Source organism: Achroia grisella, unplaced genomic scaffold (assembly GCF_030625045.1).
Source record: "Achroia grisella isolate CSIRO2021 unplaced genomic scaffold, CSIRO_AGI_Agris_v1 utg770, whole genome shotgun sequence".
In the NCBI taxonomy this organism is placed as follows: Eukaryota; Metazoa; Arthropoda; class Insecta; order Lepidoptera; family Pyralidae; genus Achroia; species Achroia grisella.
The window spans coordinates 485,414-510,698 of NW_026713016.1; the positions used below are offsets into that span (position 1 = coordinate 485,414).

Here is a 25,285-nt window from a genome sequence, read left to right on the forward strand (position 1 = left end):
ATGTAGTAAAAAAAGATTATTTAATTACTGGTGGTCACTCTATTCTCCCAAATTTGAATATAAATGAATCTGTATTATTGTAAACATGTACAACATTTATTTGAAAAGAATACGAGCTGAGTGTCTTGTCAGTTCTTCTCATCTCGAAATCATTCCGAACTGACGGTAGATTTGATATATCATAAGAATCTGTATGTAATCGACATACATGAGTAAAAAATTTGAAAATTTGAGAAATTCTGCAAAAGGTAGACAAAATTAAAATAAAATGTCGTCTGCGTAAGTACCTCATACATACATTATACACATAGAAAACACACAGACCGATACAAACTATCATACTCATAAATACAAAAGTATGTACCGTGCGAGGAATCGAACCTGCGACTGTCAAAGCAAAGCGGTGTGCTAAACCGCTAGACCACCGAGGCCGTATATCTCCTATTTTTTTATAATTCTTGCAATGTTTTAAGCTTTTGTGTGTTTTATTCTATAAAATCATTTTATATTAAGTATATTATAATTGTGAGTGAGTATTTAACCATTTACCGAATAAATATAATTTTATTTTATTTACGTATTTAGAAGACAGGGACAACAATGCAGACTAATTTTTACTCTCTCCCTCTGGTCTGGTTTCAGCGATATCTGCGATTCGGGCCGATAACACCGAACCCGCGACCTTCCCTCTCGGTTTCTATTACTGTTTACATACCTATCGGGTTATTGTCTATATATATAATTATGTAGCGGTTTGTCCATACTGACTAATTAAATGGGAACCATATATAAATAATGTCACCCAAATTTTGTGTATTCTTGAGTCCTCTCCTCTTTTTGTTAGAACTGATCAGATTTGTGACTATGAGCGTCTTTTCACATATTTTCCAATTTTACAATAAGCCGAAAGTGAAAGTTGGTTACAAAATAATTTAAACCTTATTCTTATATAAATTAAGTTGGAAATGCTTTACGTATTCATAGTTCATAGTTGAAAATTAGTGTTTTTTTTTATAACTTAGATATACTGCATTTAAAAATATGATGTCACAAAATGTAGGATCCGCCCTCGCCTTGTCACACAATGTCACATTTTCTCGATCCTCTCTCCTTTAACGTGTGATGCAATTAATAGATAGCTTAAACTGCTTAGAAAATTTAATTATTAAATTTTAAACATAGGTTATTTTTCTAATTTTATGTGTAACTAAACTTATAGTTATTTTTAAACTATGTATGTATTTAATACACGTTGTTTATATATTATATTATAAATATTAATTTAGTATACTACTGTATGTTATATACTAAGTAATATTATCTTATCTGTGCTATATACAAACCAACTAATTAATACCGCATACTATATACAAACAGAGTAACAAGCATTTCGGTGTTTTTCATAATTTCTCCTCAAAACGGAGAAAATAGGAATTTTTAAACATGTTCTTGTTTAACATTGAATATTTTTTTTTTAAGTTAAATACAAAATATGAAAAATAAATCAAGACCAAAAGTTAGAAAATTATTACATATACATACATTGATTTTTTTAAGTTAAATACAGCCATTTATCTCTACGAAGCCGGGTCGGATTAGCTAGTATATATACTAAAACAATATTATCTAAAGTATGTAGCATGCAATCAGTAAAAAAATTACATCATTCATATACCACACAAAAAAGCGACGCAAATTGGGAGATCGTATTACTAATTAATTAGTAATTAAAAAAACAGACATGTAGGTATAATAGTTATCTATTCTAATATTATAAATGCGAAAGTAACTCTGTCTGTCTGTCACTCTTTCACGCAAAAACTACTGAACCGATATAAATGAAATTTAGTACACAGATACCTTATACTCTGAGGAAGGATATAGGCTACTTGGTAATGCAAAAAAAAGGTTGTAGGGGTTGAAAGAGGAGATGAAAGGTTGTATGGAAGTACAATCATTTTTAAAGCTAGAAACTTGACACTCACCTATTTTAGAAGTTGTTGATGAAATATAAATAAATATAACATTCAAAGTTTGTAAAAAACCCTTACCCTTAAGGGGTTAAAATAAAATAGGGGATGAAAGTTGGTATGCAAAGTGGACATGAAGCTAGAACGATGAAAATTCTTTCTATGTTCTTTTTGTAATTAGCTTAAATATTTAAAATTACTATCTTGTCGCTGCGGAAAAATTGCCCGACTCGACAACCCAGGACAGATTGTCGCCTGGCGCCGAAAAATTAGGAGAGCCGACCCTGCATAAAGCGGGACAGAGAGAAGAAACAGAGATGTGGGACTAAGAGGAAGAAGAAGATAAAAATTGCTATCCAATAACTATACAACGCAGATGAAGTAGAGGGCTCGGCTAGTCTAAAATAAACTATATTATTATTATTTTATTTTTACTTTAGATTGCATTTTTATCCCACAGTTTCGAACCCGCATTAGCGTTCCGCATTTTATTCTACACTAGCTGTTCCCGATTCTTCGTCCGCGTGGAATATAACTTATTTTTCTAAAATAAAAGTAGTCTAAATTAGTCCTTATTACATCAGCTACCTGCCAAAAAAAGTCCCGTTAAATTCGGTCCAGCCGTTTCATAGATTAACCAGAACAAACAAACCGACAGACAGACAGACAAAAATTGTAAAAAGTGGTTTTTTGGAGTATGCACCGTATTTATATTCATATGCATGTAGTAAAAAACGGTTAATTCAACATTACAAACAGACACTCCAATTTTATTTATATGTATAGATTATTACACGGAAGTCGAGATAATCGGCTACTGTTTAAAATAACAAAATGCGAATCCTTTGTAAAGTAAAATAAAACAAATACTAGTCTTCAACTTTGAAGGTTTGTTTGTTTATATCATGCAATCTCCTCACGCATTACTGTATTAAGGTTGTTACAAGTATATCAAATAGTAAGAATGTTAATAAGTACGTGTATTATTTCCTTATTCCGATGAGAATTAAGTCACAAATTACCTACTTATCCATTTATTTATTTTTATTTTTTATATTTACCTTTAGTTACTATGTACATAATTATGTTTTTTTTCTGGATAAATGCAAATGAAATGGTGCACCCGCCAACGATAAGGGTTTACGCTGGCGGAGCACGAGTGGAGTATGATAAGATGGGCATAAGGTCAGATCAGTTTGCCAATCGTTGTAAATTCACCATGAATTTATCCAGGGGAACCACGGGGAGGTCCCTATATGGTACATTGCCAGCAATGGGGTTATTAGTCCACATTACTAACAATCCCCATCCCCCCTCTGACCCATTTATGTTTAAATTATATTTTTAATATTACTACCGAGATTGGTATTGTACATAGGAATTCTTTATTTTTAATCTGACGGCCTCGGTTGTCTAACGGCTTAGCACATTTCCTTACTTCCGACGGCCGCGGGTTCGATTCTTTGTACAGTACAAATATTCGTATTATTCAGTATGATTGTTTGTATCGGTCTGGGTGTTTTATATGTATATTATGTGTATTTATTTAAGTAAAAAATATATGTAAGTAGTTATATCAGTTGTCTATTGTCACAAGCTCTTCTTGTCTCGGGACTAGAAGACCCTGTATCATTGTTCTAAGATATAATAATTAATATTGCACCAGAGAAGCTGTAAACAGCTCCCCCATATTAGTGGGAGGCATGGCAGATATGCAGATGGCACTCCAAACTAATGAAGAAGGACTTATGAAGCGGCTGAAGGCCAACTCCTACCTGACGCATACGACTTTGGTCTGAAGGCACTTCTAGGAGTTCGAACCTCGGCTCAGGCCGTCATAATTTCAATTCCCGTTTGAATTCAAGGAACATCAGGTGGGTCATTACAGTTAAAAAAACTCACCAAAAACAAAAGCAACTAACAATAAATTTAAAGTTGACAATATCCGATGATATTGCGAAATGTACATACAATACACAAAATAGTAGTACTCCGTAAATGTTTAAATATGTAAGCAAATTTATACACCTAGCGACATCTGTGGTGGAATAGCATATACTATTTAGTTATATTTTAAACTGATAGATGGCGGTATACGATTGAAAGTAATGCTTCTAGATTTATATTTTGTTTTAATACTGATAAGGCAATAAACAAATTATTTTATTAATAAAGAAATGTATTTGATAAAGTAATGTTTTTTCGCTTTATTATACTGTAATGTTTCCTAGCAATTCGAGAATCTTACATTACCCTGTAATAGGAAAATAATTATCGACATCTGCTTTTAGTTTTATAAACTAACCATTATGCAATATTTTCGCTAGATGGCGCAGAAGTTGAAACTATGTCAGTAGATTTTGTAAAATTAATAAGGGATGGGGATAAATTAAAATACATTTTGAGTAACATATAAATTATTTATGTATAATTATATATTCAGGGGATATATTTAAAAAATACTTTGTATAACAGATATTGATCTATTGATGGATTCCGTCTTATTTTGCTCGTTTTAACCAACCCTTATTCAAAAATACATATATTCATATAAATAGTTTAGTAAATATTAAAATTGAATCCCTATTTATTAATTATATGTCACTGTGATAATTCCCGGTATAGTTTTTTTATTTTTTTAAGTATTTGTTACTAGGCGTAGCTATACTTCGTCTGCGCAAAATTGAATCCCCTATTTCACACCTTAGTATGAACTAGGTCACGTTTTAGATCACTTTTCCTAAAATAATAATAATAACTCTGGACAATTTACACAGCGCCATCTAATCCAAAGCTAGGCAGAGCTTGTGTAATGGATACACCATGCGAGGAAACGAACCGGCGACCATCGAAAACCAGCGTGTTAAACCCCTAGACCGTGGCTGTTTATAACCAAAATATATTTAAAACAAAAGTAATAAGAGAATAACATCTTTTTTAATATAATTTTTTGTACCATGCGGGGATTCGAACCCGCAGTCATCGAAAACCGTTCTAAATCGCTAGACCACCGTGGCCGTCTATAACCAAAGTATAATAAAAATGAAAATAACATTACCATAAAATCCTTTTCAACTCCGCATACATTACTCGCCTATGATTTTCAGCTATTTCAAATTATATATTTAAACTACTGTTCCCGCGATTTCGTCTGCGTAGAAATTAACTTAATTATTCCAAAACAAATTAATTTTTCGAAAATAAATGTAGCCTAAATTACTCCTTATTACATCAGCTTCCTGCCAAAAAAAGTCCCGTCAAAATAGGTCCAGCCATTTCAGAGATTAGGTGGAACAAACAGACAGACAGACAAAAATTGTACAAAGTATTATATTGGTGTATGTACCGTATTTATATTCATATGCATGTAGTAAAAAACAGTTATTTCAATATTACAAACAGACCCTCCAATTTTATTTATATGTATAAATGTATAGATTATCAAATACAGTAGGCCTACAGCGCAATCGCAGCCAATTGAACCGAGTCGCAAACATTTTTATGTCACAATAATGCGAGTACATAGCTATTGTGCACTTGATAATGGCGCGAAATTGCAACCATTTAGTATTTATCTTGCCGCATTATTGAAAATACAACCAAGGTAAGGGCCGCTGGAGACGGTCAAACTGTTCATTTTTATCTATTGGAATGGCAAACAAACTGACTGACCACCAGAAACTTCAAAAATCGATTTTTTCGTTTTAATCGTTAGAACTATTGATATAACTGGTAGAGAACTGTAGAACTATTTTAAAGCAAGTTAGAACTCCGAAGAAATTTGTGATTTTCGTGATTTCGTGCGCTGCGTGAACTTAGCGCACGATTTTTTAAAATTTAACATCGGAACTATTCAAAATGACTATAAAGAACTCTAGAACCATACAAAAGGATATCAGAACTCTAAAAAAAAATCGATTTTTGAATATCGTGTGCCAAGTTCACAGGAGTCGATAGGGGGCGAGTGCTGATGGCACTCCAAATCCGCAGAAGGATTTACGGAGCGGCTGAAGGCCAACTTATTATTATTAAGGCAACAACGAAAAGGTAATTATTATTATTCTTTTATTTATTTTTATTTTATGTACTTATATTTCGTGAAAGAATTGTGAACCGTTTCAATACCTACCAAAGTCATCAATCTGAATTATTCAAATGATTAACCGGGTCTTAATACGAATAATTTTATGGCAAATAAAGGTATTATTTGCCATAAAATTATTATATTATACCATAAGGTAATAGCCGTGGTCACGAGCTGACCACGGCTAGTGCAATCTAGCCGAAACGTCGAGAGAGGTAAATACTTTTATTTGCCATAAAATTATTCGTGTTAAGACCCGGTTAATAATTTAAATAATGTATATCAATCTGAATTTTTTCACTCGAAACCGCTCGGTTTATAACTTAGAAAACCAAGAAGCTACAAAGTCTATTGATAAATTGATGCTGAAACCGGATAAGAAAATTTAATAAATCTCGCATGTTCTCTACCAATCAGTGGCACATTATATGTGGTGAAACAATGGCCTAGATGTACAGTTTTCTCACTGGTTTTCCATTTGCTTTGTTAATGGATTGAGAAGTAGATTATATTTACGAGATCTCGTGTTGAGTTTATCTCAAGTGCAAGTGTACTACACTATTGTAACACTAACATTAGTGAGATAGAATTTGTAGGTAATATGATTGTCACCTTTCATTTACCTGGAGAAACATGTATTTTATCTTTTTTTTTTTAATGAAAATCTACACATTTATATCTTAGTAAATTTCGTTTTTAAATAACGGAAGGGCTGATTTTTTTTTCAGACTACTCTAATGCTGTTGGACGCAGCTGGCCTAGATTGCTTCATCGGACGATAGGAGGCGACAGCAGATGGCACTCCAAACCCGCGGAAGGACTTATGTGGCTGAAGGCCAACTCCCGCCTGACGGATACTACGGCAGTGTTAGGGGTTCAAACTTCGGCTCAAGCCGTCTTAATTTCGATTCCCGTTTGAATTGGACTGGGGATAAATCAGAGGGGAAGGGCTGATGAAAATGTTTATATGCAGTCGCTTTGCTATCAGTAGAAGCCTAGTATAGCTTTAGATACACGTTCTAGTATAGAATCCACTGCAGTTCTAGACAGGCCAAGATCTTTTAGAAGATTGTTGAGAGATTTCGCTGATATACCTCTCGCTCCCAATTGGACGGCATATAAATTAACCACATAGCATTTCTTTAATTCTTTTATAAATTGTAAAGTTTATTTGTTTTTATTGCATCTTTAGATATATTTGTTTCCCATGGTACAGATAAATATGTATACATTTTCACGAAAAGATACATTTCAAAAAAAGATAAAACATACCTCTTTCCCCGGTTAGATACGGAAGGTGTATTGAAAAAGGGGATCGTTTGTTTTGTTTGTATAATGGAACGAAAAGAAGCAACGGTTTCTATTACCCGGGTCCCCGGGTCGAGAACTCTCGCAAAGGGTCCAACCTTTATAAAACTTTCCAACGTATTGGATCAACAGAGTTAACTTATTTATATTCCTTACAGATACACGGATACCCCAAGTAGCTTTATTATCTGTGCTTTGGTTGGGAGGCGATCATTAATCACGTGATCTTTTTTAGCATTTTTTAACCCCTTCCTACCCCTAAATTATAATATAATAAATTATAATATAATTCTATTTAATAAATTATAATATAATTCTATTTTACTATGAAATTAAGGACTATGATAAAAATGTCTAGACCAGGTTGCAGGTTTGTTTTTGATTGCCATAAAAACAGAAAACATAAATACACGTGATGACACTACACACCCCTCCCCCTTGTGATATTTTCGTGATTTTTGTCAAATTTATTTAATGTTCATAGGCTACTTAGATGTCCTACATGAACAAGTATTTCTATCATTCACATGCATATATATAATTCATTTCTGTTTGAAAGCAACGTAGTATAAATATTGGCAGCGTTAGCGATCATTTTTTATACAAAATATTTAATGTATTTTATTAGCCATTAGCTAATATTTATATAATAAACTATTGCAACAGATACTCAAAAGTTAGTACACAATCTGTGGAAAATATTTATACGTATTTTAAAATAAGGCATAGTAACAAAATTGCTTCGTTTCTGAAAGAGATTTTCAGCGCCGCGTCGTCTAGAGTTTCTACGTGAATTATCAGTATTAGATAACTGACAGATAGGCTCAAAAACAAATCTTTTTTTATATCTATACGTATAAATAAAATTGGAGTGTCGTTTTGTAATATTGAAATAACCATTTTTTCCTACATGCATATGAATATAAATACGGTACATACACCAAAATAACATTTTTTAGGATTTCTGTCTGTATGTCTGTCTGTCTGTTTGTTATTTGCTATTTTGAAATCTATATATAAATAAAATTGGAGCTTCTGCTTCTAATATTGAAATAACCGTTTTTTATTACATGCATATGAATATAAATACGGTGCTTACACCAAAATAACATTTTTTCCATTTTTCATCTGTCTGTCTGTTTGTGCCGGCTAATCTTTGAAATGGCAGAACCGATTTTGTCGGGAACTTTTTGGCAGGTAGCTGATGTAATAAGGAGTAACTTAGGCTACTTTTATTTTAGAAAAATAAAGATAAATTCCCAGCGGACGAATTCGCGAATACAGCTGGTCTACAATAATATTATACGAGGAACGATTTGTATTTTTAAGTTTGTGACGAATATACTCAAAAATTTCTGGACTGATTTTATAAATTCTTTCACCATTAGAATGTTACATTATTCCTGGTAGCATAGGCTATACTCAGGCATAGACTGACGTAGCCCTAATCTCCTATTTCGCCCCAAACAGCTTTACAACACATGTCTCAGTTAAAGCGTGTGATCTGGTTACTACCAGATTCTTGTCCTGTAATTTAGTGAAATTCAAAAGAATCATGATATCTTCGTACTGTACGCGTGATATCATGATTACATGATAATGTGATAGTGCTGTTCATGTAAACAAACGCCAGTACCCTTTACCATCAGGTGGGCATATTTACAATTGCAATTAATAAAAACACAAAAACAATCTATTGATAATCAAATTGAGTAAACAAGAATGGATTTGATAGGTGATAAAAAAACAACATTGCTCCGTCATTCAGTGAACAGGAAACATATTAAACATGCACGTCATAGCATGTTGGACATGCAAAGGTCCATTCATAGGAAGGGGAACTTATTATAAATAATAACGTTACTTATCTTAGTAATTTCACGTGATTTTTATTTTGATTATACTCGTTTTTCGCTGCGACATCATATGTTTATTTTTCCATATCGCAGATTCAATAAAATCATTACATAATAATAGGAATATTTTTATCCTCGTATAATTTTAAGTAGTATAAATAGTTTTAAAATATAAACGTGTTGGTAATTAGCTGTAAGTTTATATTGTGTTAATTAAATAAATAAAATAAATAAATTACATAGTATAAAACAAAGTTGCTGTCGCTGTCTTTTCGTCCCTATGTTATAGTACTACATGCTTAAATCTTTAAAACTTAAATTTGGAATCACCTCTTTTAATAGACAGAGTGATTCAAAAGGAAGGTTTATATGTATAACACATGTACATCCGAGCGAAGCCGAGACGAGTAGCTAGTGTTAAATATAAACATATATTTATATAGCCAGTTGTAGTAATCTACTTGTTTCTTACGAGAGTTCCGAAAAGAACAACGAAAGGTTTAATACGAAGTTTTAATTTTCTGAAGTTCAATTAACTAACTAATGAATGCGTTATTAAACTTCAATCGAATAATTGGCTGTTTATGCTTCATTTGGATGCGAAACACGTAGCAATACGGGTGCAGATTTAAAATTGGATATATTAATTAAGGAAGGATATAAGGAAGGGCATAGAGCCTCTGGTTACAGTAACCAGTCATCGGCTCATTCAATATACTTCACATCACAATGGACTGATGACTGATGAACCCATTGCTAGCAATTTACCAGGTCAGGTTGACATCCACACGGAAACCATCGTGATAAATTTCTGGTCAACTGACCTAACCTCATGCTCGTTATAGCATCCTCCATGGATGCATATGGTGCCCCGGCAGCGTAAACTGTAAACGCAAGCTGGTGCACCATTTTATTATCATCGTTAAGAAATATATTTATATAGAGTCATAGATACTAATAGTGAAGGAGGTAAAAAAAATATAGATAATTTAATAAGCTGATAAGGAAGTAGGTAAAAAATGGGAAAAATCATAATCAATGCGTAACATACAAGCTACATATATATGTGGACACAACTGCGGTATTCAGCGAGTAATTATCCTTACTAATTACTAATATATTATAAATGCGAAAGTAACTCTGTCTGTCTGTCTGTCTCGCTTTCACGCCAAAACTACTGAGCCGATATAAATGAAATTTGGTACACAGATAGTCTAGATCCTGAGAAAGGAGATAGGCTACTTCTTGAAGCGAAAAAAGGGTTGTAAGGGGTTGAAAGAGGAGATGAAAGATTGTACGGAAGTATTGTCATTTTTAGAAGCTCGAAAATTATTTTTTGTGCGGTTGATTAAATATAAGTAAATATGACATACAAAGTTTGTAAAAATTTTATCCTTAAGGGGGTTAAATAGGGGATGAAAATTTGTATGAAAATTCGTCATTGTTGTAGCTAGAACGATAAAACTTTTTTCTTTAGCTTTTTTGGAGTTAGATTATGAAATATTTTTGGCCAAGGTCACTATTTCAGGCGGACGAAGTCGCGGGCACAGCTAGTAATATATATATATTAATACGTGAATTAAAATTTTATATAAATTTTTACGAAATCTTCGTACGGTCTAGCCGTACGAAGATGTATGAAATTTCACACAATTACAGATTGTATAAAGAAGGAGTGCAGAATGCTAACAATAAACACACACACATATATATATATACTCTTTTGTTTATTGTTAAAGTCTATGGTCAAATTGAAAGTAGATTAACATCTTTCGTATTTAATATTATTTGTCTATAATCTTACTGAATGTTAAATTAATGGTCAATCAATTTCTGGTGACCACTTACTATAATATTATAAACGCGGAAGTTTGTGAGTATGGATGGATAGGTATGTGGATGTTTGTTACTCTTTCACGCAAAAACTACTGAACGGATTTTGATGAAACTACAGTAATATAGCAGAATAACATAGGCTATAAATTTCACGCAGGCACAACTAGTAAATTGTACATTATACGGTCACGTAGTATAATAAAATGAAAATAAAACAATTAGTGGTAAAGAATTGCCACAATAAGTGTCGAAAGGAAAGCAATAATTATTTATTGTCCCCACAGTTGTGTAATATGGAAGGCGTACGGCCTTCGATGTACCGGTTGTTTTCCTTTTAGAATTGCATGTTAAAGCTGATACATTGTTAATATAAATTATAGTGTGAACTAGATTTTTTTTACTATTATACAATGACGACCGACTTCATGGAAAATGATCACCGTTGCAGCAGCATGGAAATAACTATCGTCATCGTCGAAATATTGAGTATTCTCCCAAAGTTAAATTTAAAAATGACTTTTTTGTATTGTAAACCATATTTGAAAAGAATTAGAGTTTAGACCTTCTTGTAACTGACAAGAAGGTCTAAACTCTAATTCTTCTCATCTCGAAAGCATTACGAACTGACGGTAGATTTGACAGATCATATTTTAATAGACCTACATGAATAAAGATATTTTGATTTGATTTGATTGAATTTATAAATTGGAGAAAAGGAGATTGTTAGTAATATCCAAATAATATCCAAATATCCAAATTTTATGGAAGTTTGTCAATTTTAAACATAGAACGATGAAACTTATTTCTTTATCTTTTTGGGTTAGATACTAGATATTTTCCTTTATTTGGGTCATTGTTTTGTTTATTTTATTCGTCAATAGTAGATTACTTTAGAATTTAATATTACGTGACTATTATTTATTGTACACTTAAGCCTAATAATTAAAAATGTTATCCAAGGTTCCACGCGGGCGAAGTAACGGGCACAGCTAGTAGGAAAACGAGGGGCTGACATTAAATAACTACCTTTTAGGAGCTCTTGCCACTTTCCACGATCTGCCATCATACTCTTTAAACACTGGATACGACACGACTCCAATTCTGTCTTTAATTGGCTTGATGTAGCTGTGCCTTGGTCTTCCGCTCCCCCTTCTTCCTTGTGTCTTTCCCTCAATAATAACTTTCATAAATTCATTGCGCCGTATCAAGTGTCCTAACATTTTTCCTCGTCCATTTTCTATAGTATTCAATATCTGCTTTTTTCTATCACCACTGCAATACTTCTTCATTTCTTACTTACTCTTTCCAGCTAATTCTTTCCATCCTTCTCCAGCACCACATTTTAAAAGCTTCCAGTTTGTCCCTTCCTTTTTGTGTTAAGGTCCTTGTCTTACATGCATTCAAGGCTATACTCCAGATATAGATCTTAATGTTATATACACATGTTACAATGTTACATAAAATATTGATTTTACATCATCTCATCATTTTCAGAGGAGCGAGAGATATTGAATGCGCGAGTGACGCAGCGGAAAATAGAGAATGAAATCAACCGAATGATTCTGAATATATCGAAACACTCCGAAATATGTCAACATATATTATTGACCTATTATATATATTGACCTATACTGTGATTTATGAAATCCTCGACATATGACAGTGACAAAATGATTTTGATAATTGAAATAGAATTAATAAATAACGCTGAACAATTAACACGGCGCCATCTAGTCCCACGGTAAGCAGAGCTTGTGTTATGGATACTAGACAACTAGTATGAATACTTAAATTTATTTTTTGTAAAAACATACATAATATACATAGCAAACAAATAAACAAGCATGCAACAAGCCAGAACATTACAAACAATCTTACTCATAAATACAAATGTTTGTAGCGGACGAGGAATCGAACCTGCGACCATTGGATGTAAGGCGCTGTACAAAACCGCTAAAACACCAAGGTTATCAATATGAGTGCCTAAGCATTTTCCGACATTTTCAATGGATCCGTTTATTTAAGAATTTCGAAATCGAATCATCGGGTATCGGTGTCTAATTAATTAAATCGAATGATTTTTGAATCTATATTAAAACGCCGTAAATAATTAAGGCGTTTAATAAATAAATAGTATAATTAGTTGTGCCCTTATGAAATTTATAGCCATGTTATTCGGGTTATTCTGATGTATAAGCTATATTATTGTAGTTTAAATAAAATCAACTTAGTCGTTTTTGCGTGAAAGTGTTGTAGAAATATGTAGTAAAACTATTTATGACTGGAAAAATGTATTTAATGGTAAGATGGTAGAGAGTGAAGTGACAATTATATAATTTTGTTTTTATAATTTTGATTAAAGAATACAAGAAAACATAATATATATTAATATCAAAAGTGTTTCTCAACAGAAAGACTAACATCCACCCATCTATGGATGGATAGATCCATCCATACTCAGAAACTGTCGCATTTTTAATATTACTAAGATTTTTGTAGTAAACGAAACGAAGATTGTGAAATATCGTGTTACTTTAATTGGACCTAATTTGATTTACGACGCCCTACGGACACGGCCGCTGCACTAGTTTCGTAAAATCATCTATATCCTGGTACAGATGCGAGCGGATACATATGTATGTTTGTCTCGTACGATACTCGTATAGTGTTCGCAATTATTTATTTATTTTAACACATCTCTTTATGTTATTTGCTCTGTGTGCTCTCCGAATGAGTGGTAATAATAATAATCTCAGGACAATTCTCACAGCGCCATCTAGATCCAAGTTAAGTTAGCTGAAGCTTGTGTTACGGGTACCAGATAACTGATACAAATACATAGATATTTTTTTTCGTAAATAAAATATATATTTAGGAAAAAAAGTATCTATACATAGATATGTGATGTTTACATATCTATACATACATAAAAAACAGCCAGACCAATACTAACAATCATGAATACAAATGTTTGTGCCATGAGAGGAATTGAACGCGCGACCATTGGAAGTAAGGCGGCGTGCTCAACCGCTAGGCCACCGAGATCATCGATAAAAAAGTATTATATGACAATCCAAAAGTGCTTATATTAAGATTATTTGAATAAAGATGAAGAATCGAGAATGTCAGTAATGTGGTAACACTTCCAGTAGCGGCGGTCAGGTTTCCGTACTGAATATCTATATACTCTCACACATGTTAATTGAAGCGGAATTATACAAAATAATATAGATTCCTCGTATTTTAATTACCACATGGAATACGAAAAAAAGGTTCCTTTACACTTTCCTTGACTTATATTATTCTAATAAATTAGTGCTAATTGGTAGTTTGAATTCACACATATCTGTGGCATTCAGAGTATCCAAAAACAGAACGTCAGAGGCCAGAGCGCAAATAATCTTTGTAGGCAATTAAAAAAAAAGAATGATATGTCATTCTAATTTTAAAAACAAAAGAAATAATACTTCTTAATGTACATTAAAGGCATTTTAACTTAATTTATATAGTGAACAAGTTCATGCTGGGATTTCTTGTCATGAGACAGCTTTCCGAATGAGCGGCAAATTAAAAAATATCGAATATTCAAAATTTGAATAAAGAATGTTGTATTCTATTCTTATTTTTTTTTAAGATCGCTGATAATATACTGTTCTTGAATGACAAATGTACTAATATGCTTATGATTTACATAAGTAAACATTATGAGCACAGATTTAAATATAAATGATCAATGCTTGCTGACTTAAATTTACATAGTATAGTATGACAACTAATGTTATACGCTGACAGCGTTTACAACACGGTTGTTTAAGTCAATATTAGGGTTTTTTTAATTGATGATAATGAAATGGTGCACCCGTCTGTGTTAATTGTATATGCTAGCGAGGCACTAGTGTAGGGTGCATGTAATCACCCATGCAATGCAATCAAAGATGACGTCAGATAAGTTAGTCCATCTTGACAAATTCACCAAGAATTTATCATGCTGGTTTCCATGGGGAACCTTAGGGAAGTCAATCTGACCAGACCGTCAACAGTTCAGATTATTAACAACCCCCTTTAGCTCCCCCCCCCCCCCTCCGCCCCCCTGCGTATTAGCGTTCCGTAGCAAAAACGCAGTGGTGACTAGTTCGATTCCACTAGAGTCGTTTCATATACATGAAAAGACAAACAAGCAAATCACCAAGGTCATTTACAACATAATCATGTATTTCAGTGGTAATATAACGTTGATAACATGTTTACAGGTAATATAAATCACGCCATATATAATAAATTATATATTTTTTAAATTGAACCCTAAAACAAAGACTTATAGTCGATTATTAAAAACTTGAAATTTTTGAGTTAATGCAGTTTATTATTAAGCGAGTGATATACGCAAAAATATGAATCGTGCAGTTTCATGTATTAATAAATTATTATGAGAGACTGAGACTGATTAAATCATTAAGTAATTACAGCGGAAACTAATGTGTAAGGGTAACCATGATATATTATGTATAGCATAGTTTTTTTAGTCATGATATTGTGATTCTATAATGCTGCACCCGCGCCTGGTTAACCATGACGAGGCACCTGTGGAGGATGATAAGATGACCATGAGTCCCTATTTCATTTTTTTCCATTAAAAATAAAAAAATCCTTTAATAATAAAATTTTGTTGTGTGATTTTCGGACTTTAGCAATGCTGTTGGCCGCATCTGACCTTTACAGCTTCACCGGAAAATAGGGGGCGAGTGCAGACGGCACTCCAAACCTGCGGAAGAACTTATGGTGCGGCTGCACTGCTAGGGGTTCGAACCTCAATTCAAGCCGTTGTAATTTCGATTCCCGTTTGAATTAGACGGAAGATCGACATAGGATATAGACATATTTTCATGGGTAAAATAGGCATGAAATAACTGTTAGTTGTATGTACTTACAATTGCTTTTACGCATTATGGCCTCGCACTAGTTATAAAACAAATCGACAACCGTGTTATTTACCTTTTTCTTGGTTATCAATGGATAGTAAAATCATATCAACATAAAGTTTAAGTATGTCAACCTCAGTTTAACTTTAAATAATACATGAATAGAATGTATGTAAATGAAATTATGGTAATGTGACAATTGTGTCACACTTTGTCATTACACGGACAACATTGTTTAGTTATTTATATATGATAATATAGTATTATTGTCATAGCTTTTCCCTATGACTGCCCTACAAGTTGTAGGGTAATCTTTAGGTAAAAACTGTTTACTGTTTCTGTTTTTAGCTAAATATTAGCTGGCAGACAATGCCATATGGCCTTAAGTACGACTTTTAAACATGTTTTATTGTATAATAAATAATAAAAAATTAAATAAGAGAGAATAAGGAACATTCTCCTTTAGAAAAAAAAGTAACTCAATTCTCGCCAGTTCTTCTCAATTGGATCTATATACTGAACTGGACGGTAGGGAAAAAATTATAATATAAAAAATTTTACGTTCATAAACAGCTAAAATGTCCTACATGAACAAATGAGTTTTGAATTTGAATATTTTGTAAGCCAAAAACATTGCTTATATAAATCCTTAATTATATAAATCGAAAGGCAATGGAAACTTCAGGTTTTTTGCCTCACTAAAAATAGGTCCCAGTCTTTTGGTTTGTCTCCCAAACTACCTTCTAACCCTTTTTTAAACACTTTCAATTGGTCTACAACCGAATGCCAGTTCTTTACTTTTTTTATAGCACAAGGGACAAACTAGCTTGACTTGATTACCGCCGTCTACGATCACCCGCAACACCAGGGGAATTGCAAATGCGTTGCCGGCCTTTTAAGAAGGAATAAACTCTTTTCTTGAAGGTTTCAATATCGTACAGGTTCGGAAATACTATTACTTGGGGATATTCCCGATCGTGGCAAATACAATGCCCAAACCACAATGAAAAAGTTTCTGAAAAAAAGCACAGTGGAGGACCGCCATTCATCGAGATGATAGGGATAGTATTTTAGTTTCTGGCGGAGAGTTAGTGGTGAAATTCAGTAGCTGGTATCAATCTGAATAACTCAGAATACTCATCATTGCCTTACCTTTATCCTATTATTTGGAGTCGGCGCAGTATGTCATTCTCTTCCACTGCTCTTTATCGGTCGTCATATCTAAACATACTCTTCTTTTATTCATATCATCTTTCACACAATCCATCCATCTTTTCTTAGGGCGTCCCCTCCCTTTACATCCATCCACATTCATATTATACACTTTCCATAAGACATGATCCTCATTCCTCCGCATAACATGCCCATACCAGCTCAATCTGTTACCTCGTAACTTTTCTATAACCGGCGCAACTTTCCAACTTCCTCGTATATACACATTCCTTATTCTGTCATTCCTGGTATATGTACGGTAGAAAATGCAGAATGCAATGTCTCGCCGCAAAGCCAATGGGTTGAGTCTGTCACAAAGACTTTGATTAACAATGATTCTGGCTGCTCGGTTCTGAATGCGGTCAAATGGAAGTAACTGAGATTGTAATGCTCCCGTCCAGAGACGAGAACAGTATTCCATATGCGGCCGGATCTGTGCCTTGTATAATTACAAACTATGGGCCGCCGTGAAACCGTCTCACTATACTGAGCACACCTAACTTTTAGATGTTTTAGCCTTGTCCTCCAAAGGACTGCAAATTGAACGTCACTAGATATAGCAACGCCAATGATCTCGAGATTTGGCTTCATCTCGGGATAATTTACACAGCGCCATCTAGACCCAAGAAAAGCTAGCTAAAGCTTGTGTTATGGGTACTAGATCACTGATACAAATACATAGATTTTTTTTTCGTAAATACATACATATTATACATAGAAAACACATGAATACAAATGTTTGTGCCATGCGAGGAATCGTACCCGTGACCATTGGAAGTAAGGCGGTGTACCAAACCGCTAGACCGAGACCGTCAGCCGTCATATCAGGAAGAGTATCAAGAACCAATAATTGCTGTGGAATCCTAATTTGATAGTGTCTCTATCAACTGACGCCTACGTTAATTTGGTTTTAGACCCATTCCCGTGGGAGTTAGAATCTGATACTATCTATTCACTGAACTTGAGAACTGTGATACAATTTTGCTTACACTCGTGAACGTGATCCAATGTGTTTATCAACAAATGTCTTTTCACACGGAGGACACACTGTCTTTAATACTTAATGTACTTAATGCTTGGAATAGTGTTTATTTTTTTATTGGGGGATTTGGGCTATGGTCAGGTGATTTTTTTGTTTTTTTTTTATGGATGATAATGGAATGGTGCACCCACCCTGCGCTAAAGTTTACGCTGGCGAGGCAGTGGAGATGATAAGATGAGCAGGAGATCAGGTCAGTTTGGGCTAACTGACAAATTCACCAGGAATTTATCACGATGGTTGCCAGGGGGAACCGCTTGGAGGTCAACCTGATTGAACCATTGCTAGCAATCAGAACATGTTCACATTACTAACAATCCTCTTCACCCCTTTGTGAGGTGCTAGGACCTGCAGCACTGGTACCTACATAAATCTATTGTGCTCGCCCTTTTTCTGAGTTCGTTACCTAGACCCGTCAGAGACAAGAATTGAATGACCGATGGTTTTTATCGACTTAGGTAAGAAGTGTTTAAATAAATAATACAATATTTCAGTTATTTCTAACTTCGGTCTGCTAGCACCGCACAATATAGAAAAGCACAGATAAAAAGCACACCCAAGAGTTCTGCCGTATTCGTAACTATTAAGAATTCTGTCTTGGGTAATAATAATTTACTTGGACATTTCAGATAGTACCATCTAGTCTCAAGCTAAGCAGAGCTTGTATTATAATTACTAGACAACTATTAAAAACACAGAGATATATGTGTAATGAAGTGAAATGAAATTTATTTGTTATAAAATTAGTACATAATAGATTGTATGGTTATTTTTGTTATATAGCTCTCACTTTTGGTCTTTACAGACATGCAAATACATATTGAATTAATCTATTATTATTTTTTAAATAATTGAATAAAAGTTACGTATTATAAACTTATTATTATTATTATTAATAAAATATATATTTTAAACACATAATAATCATAAAAACACCCAGACCAGTACAAACAATCATATTCATGAATATAAATGTTTGTACTGTGAACTACTGTGTGAGGAAACAAACTCGCGACCATCGGAAGTAAATTGGAGTGCTGAACCGCTAGGCCATTCGTTTTGTTTCTTTTTATATAGCTTGCCACTCTGGAGTAATGTAACTTTCAAACAGTGAAGAAATTCTTAATTACGCGTAATGTGGTACAGCAGTTTAATTTAGATAGATAGATAGATAAAAATCTTTATTCGTATCCCGATAACAAAGATAGTACAAATAAAATTCAAATAACACATAAGAATAGTAAATAATTATAAAAAAAAAATACAACACATAATACTTTAACTTCCACATAAAATAAAAAACATAAAATAAACATTAAAATATATATTAGGTGCCACAGGGATACGAAAGGGTTGAGCTACTCAGTGAACAATTTGCTCAGCGAGCAAAACACTGATTTTCAGTAGCAGCCCAGTGGTGGTGCGATCGCGTGCAGCGACATATTCACTCAACAATCTTAATGTTACCAAAATTTAAATTAAACTAATTCTTAATAAAAATAATAGAAGAAAAAAATAATAAAATAAATAAATCAAAATGTACATCAATATCAATTCAAATACAAATAACTGTTGACGCAGACCATTACCTAAGCGACCAAAGGCTTTCAAAAAATAATAATAATATATAAATGCTAGGAATTGTTTTAATTAATTAATTTCCTCATAACATCTGATCTCCCTAATTACAAGATTAGTATAGATCTTATTTGTCCACACAAAGAGACATTAAATCTTACACACATAGTAAATGAAAAGAAAACAAAAGGCGCAAAAGCCACTTAATTAAAACAATGAACTATTAAAAAATATGTGAGTCGCTGTGGATCCACAATCAAGTCATTGAGTCATTGCTGGAATACCAAGCGACTACGACCGTCATTACGAAATTAACTGTCCACTAGCATTGAAATATTTAGATTTATTAAATAAACGGAGGTACGTGTTCTCTCTAGAAGGCATGGGACGGATAGCCCGTATCTAATTTAATATTTTAAGACACGCTTCCCAATGTAGAAGAATATCAACAGATTTTAAAAAATTAGAGAAAATTAACAATTTTAGGGGTTTGCAATGGATCCCAGCTCATGTAGGTCTACAAGGAGACGAGAAAGCTGATATTTTAGCCAAATAGCCTGCTCTGGAGTCAATAAGGATCTATAAGAAGTAGTAGTAGTATGATATATATTACTTGATTATTCAGTGACACAAAGAAAATATAAAAAAGTACATACTATAAAAATTGGTTAGGTCTTAGGTCTTTTAATTCACCCAACGGATTTCAATATAGTTTCAGCAATGGATAGAGTGATTCAAGAGGAAGGTTTATATGTATAATACATGTACACTCGTGCGTAGCCGGGGCGGGTAGCAAGTATAATCTAAAACGACGCACCGTCAGTATTCCCTGGTTCCCACACACAAAGATAATCATAAATAAACAGCACATTGTTATTGCAAATAGATTGAGTTCCTGACACATTCCATTAAATAAATTTCCTTATTTAATGAAAACGGTTACATCCTATAATTGTGCGACTTGTCGGTAAGAAAAAGTGGAAGAATTATTCAACACAAACAAACAAACAATAGAATCTTTATAATGTTAACATAGTCTATAGAATACTTTAGTGTAATATGTTTTTGCAATATTTGATACTGGTTTCACTAAAAAGTGCCACTAAAAATCGACTATAGTCACGAGAAATAAATATTTCAAGTTTATCAAATTTAGGGATATAAAGCCTGTCTCTGTATAGTACCACATCACAGGGTGGAAAGGAGATTGTTAGTAAAGGGGATTTATAGCCCCTGATAGTGAGGCCCCTGGAAATTCATTCCTCAACTCAGTTCCCTTACAAACCATTCTTATAAATTCCTGGTGAATTGGCCATGATGGTTTAACAGACCTTCCTTACATTCATCTTATCATCCTCCACTGGTGTCCCGCCAGCGTAAACCGTTAGCAAAGGCGGGTGCACCATTCCATTAACATTAAAAAAATGTACCACACCAAAGTTAATATTAAATACTAATTATTCTAATATAGATTTATGGGAAATTAAGTTTCTCTTTATGTCTCTACACCAGACAAAATTGTTGCAAAGAGAGCGTGGGATTTTTGTAATATAGTCAGTATAGCTGTTGCAAAATCTCCGGAATCACTGATACTATTTGAAAAAACTAACTAGTAACTGTATTTTCTGTGAAGGAAAAATAAAGACTTTCATTCATTCTTTCCAGAATGAATGAATGATAATAATATAATAATAATAATTCACACAGCGCCATCTTACAAGTTAAGCTAGCTAAAGCTTGTGTTATGGGCACTAGATAACTGATACAAATACATAGATTTTTTTCATAAATACATAAATATTATACATAGAAAACACTCAGACCGATATAAACAATCATACTCATAAATACAAATGTTTGTGCCGTGCGATCAATCGAACCCGCGACCATCGAAAGTAAGGCGGTGTGCTAAAACCCTGTACCACCGAGGCCTTCAATGAAAATATTTACAATAGGATATACTCATATTGTAACATATCTGTTACAATAAGAGTATATCCTACTGCTAGTGGAAATGTGTCTGAATGTACACGATTCAAGTCGTGAGATAAATCAACGTCGGTAGTGGGTACATCTAATTTGGTCAGTGACCCCTCCAGATCCATTTGAGAGAACTTCGACCGAATGCACTCGTCGTTTGCTCATGACACTTCAAAAGCAAGCATATAAAATCAACGATATAAATATAACTAAATTAAAAAATATATAGTTTCATGATTTTTATGTCATCACACTCGTATTTTTAAACCCTCGTGTTTAATATAGATTATTTATATTATTAACTGGATCTTATTTTTTTATATGGGCTTGAGCACTGCGATCTACATAATCTATTCTGCTCGTCCTATTTCTGAGTTTTCTACCTTGAACCGTTAGGGGACAAGAATTGAAGGATATTCTACAGAGCGATGGTTTTTGTCTCCTCAGGATACAGTGTAATACTTTCCAAACATATTTCGTTTATGCCTGAGTGGGCTACAACCACATAAGATGTGTAGTGGCGATTCCTTTTCAGTTTGACAAAATCTGCAGATTTTATTGTTTGCGATATGTTTGTTCAATTTACACTGTCCTGTGAGGGCCCTAGTCAGGTTATTTGCCATAAAATTATTCGTGTAGACCCGGTTAATAATATAAATAATCATACTCGTATGACCTCACCTGCGTGTGATTGTTATAGTGACAGAGATTCATAACAAGATCACAGTGTAAACAACATTTTTTGTACTTAATTTCAGGTGAATTCGCCACTATGTGCTAACTGACCTTACTTTATGCCCATCTTATCGTCTTCCACTGGTACCCCGCAATTTTAATATACAAAAAAACTGTTGTTTTATAAAATACGTAAATATCAATAGACGACCTCTCGACTCTCAGTTGTTTTTTTTTAATGACAAACAGCAGTACCTACTCACATTTTGAAAGTCTACATTCTTACATCAATATCATTAGGCACTTAAATTATGTTATAATGAACAACTATTGCACTGAGGGGGGAAATAATATCCCCATAGTTAGCAATGTACCACGTTAAGCTCCACGCGATTCCACCAGGGAAACATCGTGATAAATTCCTGGTAAATTTGCCACGATGGTCTAGCTGACCTGACCATGTTCATCTTTATCATCCTCCACTGGTGCCCCGCCAGCGTATACCGTTAGCGCAGGAGGGTGCTCCATTCCATTATCAACTTTAAAAAACTATTGCACTAATGCACTTTTTCCATGTTTGTACAGACATAATTAAACACTTATCTGACTTTAAATGTATTTGATATTATTTAAATCAACATGAAAGTATGTAGGTTACGTTAGCTTTTTTTTGTATAATAACATGCAAAGGTACACATTTGTAAATCATCACATGGTATAAAACATCTCGTCTCTTTTAAATTCCGCAACGGATATTTATACAGTTTTCAGCAATAAATAGACTGATTCAAGAGGAAGATTTATATGTATAATACATGCTTATTATAGTATAGAACAAGACGAGAAATTAAAAAAATTGTAATGCCTGACAAAGCCGGGACTATTATGTATCTTATCTGTGGTAACATTTTGGAGAAGATTAGGATATTATCATAAGTACATGTTATTTTACTATGTGTTCCATTTTTTGGCTAAAAGTCAATGTTAAAAAAATGTCAGAATTACCTAATATAAGTTATTATAAGGTATATACTAAATATTTGGATATTTACTTTCATTCTGTTTTTTTCTATTCCACTTTGACTATAATCTTGCATCTACCCGCAATGTCATAGCGTTGGCAATACACGCAATCACGTTTATATAAGTAGTAATAATAGAACTAGAAAGATTGTAATTAAAAACGAGGTAAGTAACAGTTTTTTCTCAAAATTCATCTATTTACAGAACGGTGTAACTAATAAATAAAACTTTTTTTTTAAATAGGTATTAATATAAATTTATCGAAAAATTGTAATTAAAAACGAGGTAAGTAACAGTGTTTTCTCAAAATTCATCTATTTTCAGAACAGTGTAGCTAATAAATAAAACTTTTTTTTTAAATAGGTATTAATATAAATTTATCGAAAAATTGTAATTAAAAACGAGGTAAGTAACAGTGTTTTCTAAAAAAACTTCTATTTTCAGGACGGTGTAAACGATAAATAAATTTTGTCTGATTTTTTTAATGTTAATATTAATTTATATAAATAACAGTCGGACTTACTTGAATAAATCGTCAAGCACACACTCACTTTGTTTCTGATCTGTCCGGGAACCAGGATCCGTATTCACAATAATAACCATTACATTGTAGTTGATCTCAATTTACCTGCAGCCTATAATTTTTTTCATAATAAAACTGAAACGTAGCGTGTCAAGGTAACTTGAAATGCATTACAATATGCAGTGGTAATTTTCATACAGTTTTGTGGAGGACGCAATATTCTAGGACTGAATTTCTATTAAAAAAATGCTAGAAAGCTATACATTTCCGATTGTAGACTAATTCCTACTAAGTTTCCATTGGAACGGTAAACACTGGATTCCGGGCTGAAGAAGCCCTTGTATTTGTTTTTTTTATCAAATATATTTACTTAATGAAAAAGATTATACGACGAAATTAGGCAAGGTAATTTAATCTTTTAGATTTAATACAATAAGATATAAAATACGGAAAATATCGAATATTAAAAACGTAATTTACGATAAATTTAGCACATCTTAAATATATCACTTACTAAATAAACGGAATACAATATATATTCGTCTACACTATAAAACGACAAAGATTATTCTATAAACATTAAAACAAACACATAAATAGATACACAAATAAACAAAACAAACGCGAAATAACATACAACACATAAATACCACCAAACTTTTGTTCATTAATGCCGCTATCAATTTCATTACCTTGACTTTAGACATGGTGAACAATTACTTGGGTCATACGAACAATTGGAGCGAACGCTGAACCGAACCAGCGCGCGACACGATCGACACACGCAAAGATACTGCTGGCCCGCTGACGGTGTTGCCAGCTTAGTAAGAAGAAACCCACAAGCTGGAACTCCTGAAACCTCCAAACAACTACCTACCAAATTATTTAACCAATATTAATAAAACCAAATAAGAATTAAGAACTAGTGGTTGGTTTAGGGCTTAAATTTCAATTTAGCATTAATAATATGAATTTTTAATGGTCATAATGTAATGTTGCAGCCGTCTGTGTTAAAGGAATAAGCACATCGTGATAAATTCACCAAGAAATAACTGTGATACATGACCATGTTACATTGCTCATTACTAAGAAAACTTTTCCTCTATAATTAAAATATTAGAAATACTCCAGTGACTCTTTAATTATTTACTTTACATTATGTAAATCGTTTAGAAATATAAAACATATTAACCACCTGAAAACTATTTTTTATCTATACAATAAATTTTTCCAATGAGTAACTTATGGCTTCCATTTTGTTATCATTAATTAGATGGTTTTT

The 25,285-nt window shown here is 33.1% G+C and overlaps 1 protein-coding gene across 2 annotated transcripts in view; it reads right to left on the reverse strand.

Moving 5' to 3' along the window:
- The window catches only part of LOC131850492 (angiotensin-converting enzyme-like), a 60,369-nt gene extending 35,585 nt beyond the window's left edge, over window positions 1–24,784 (reverse strand). For both annotated transcript variants that reach the window (XM_059200726.1, XM_059200725.1), the window contains exon 1: window positions 24,696–24,784. In XM_059200726.1, the coding sequence (XP_059056709.1) occupies window positions 24,696–24,710 (15 nt within the window). In that variant the 5' untranslated portion in view covers window positions 24,711–24,784. The remainder of the gene's footprint in view (window positions 1–24,695) is intronic.
- Between the last annotated feature and the right edge of the window lie 501 nt (window positions 24,785–25,285).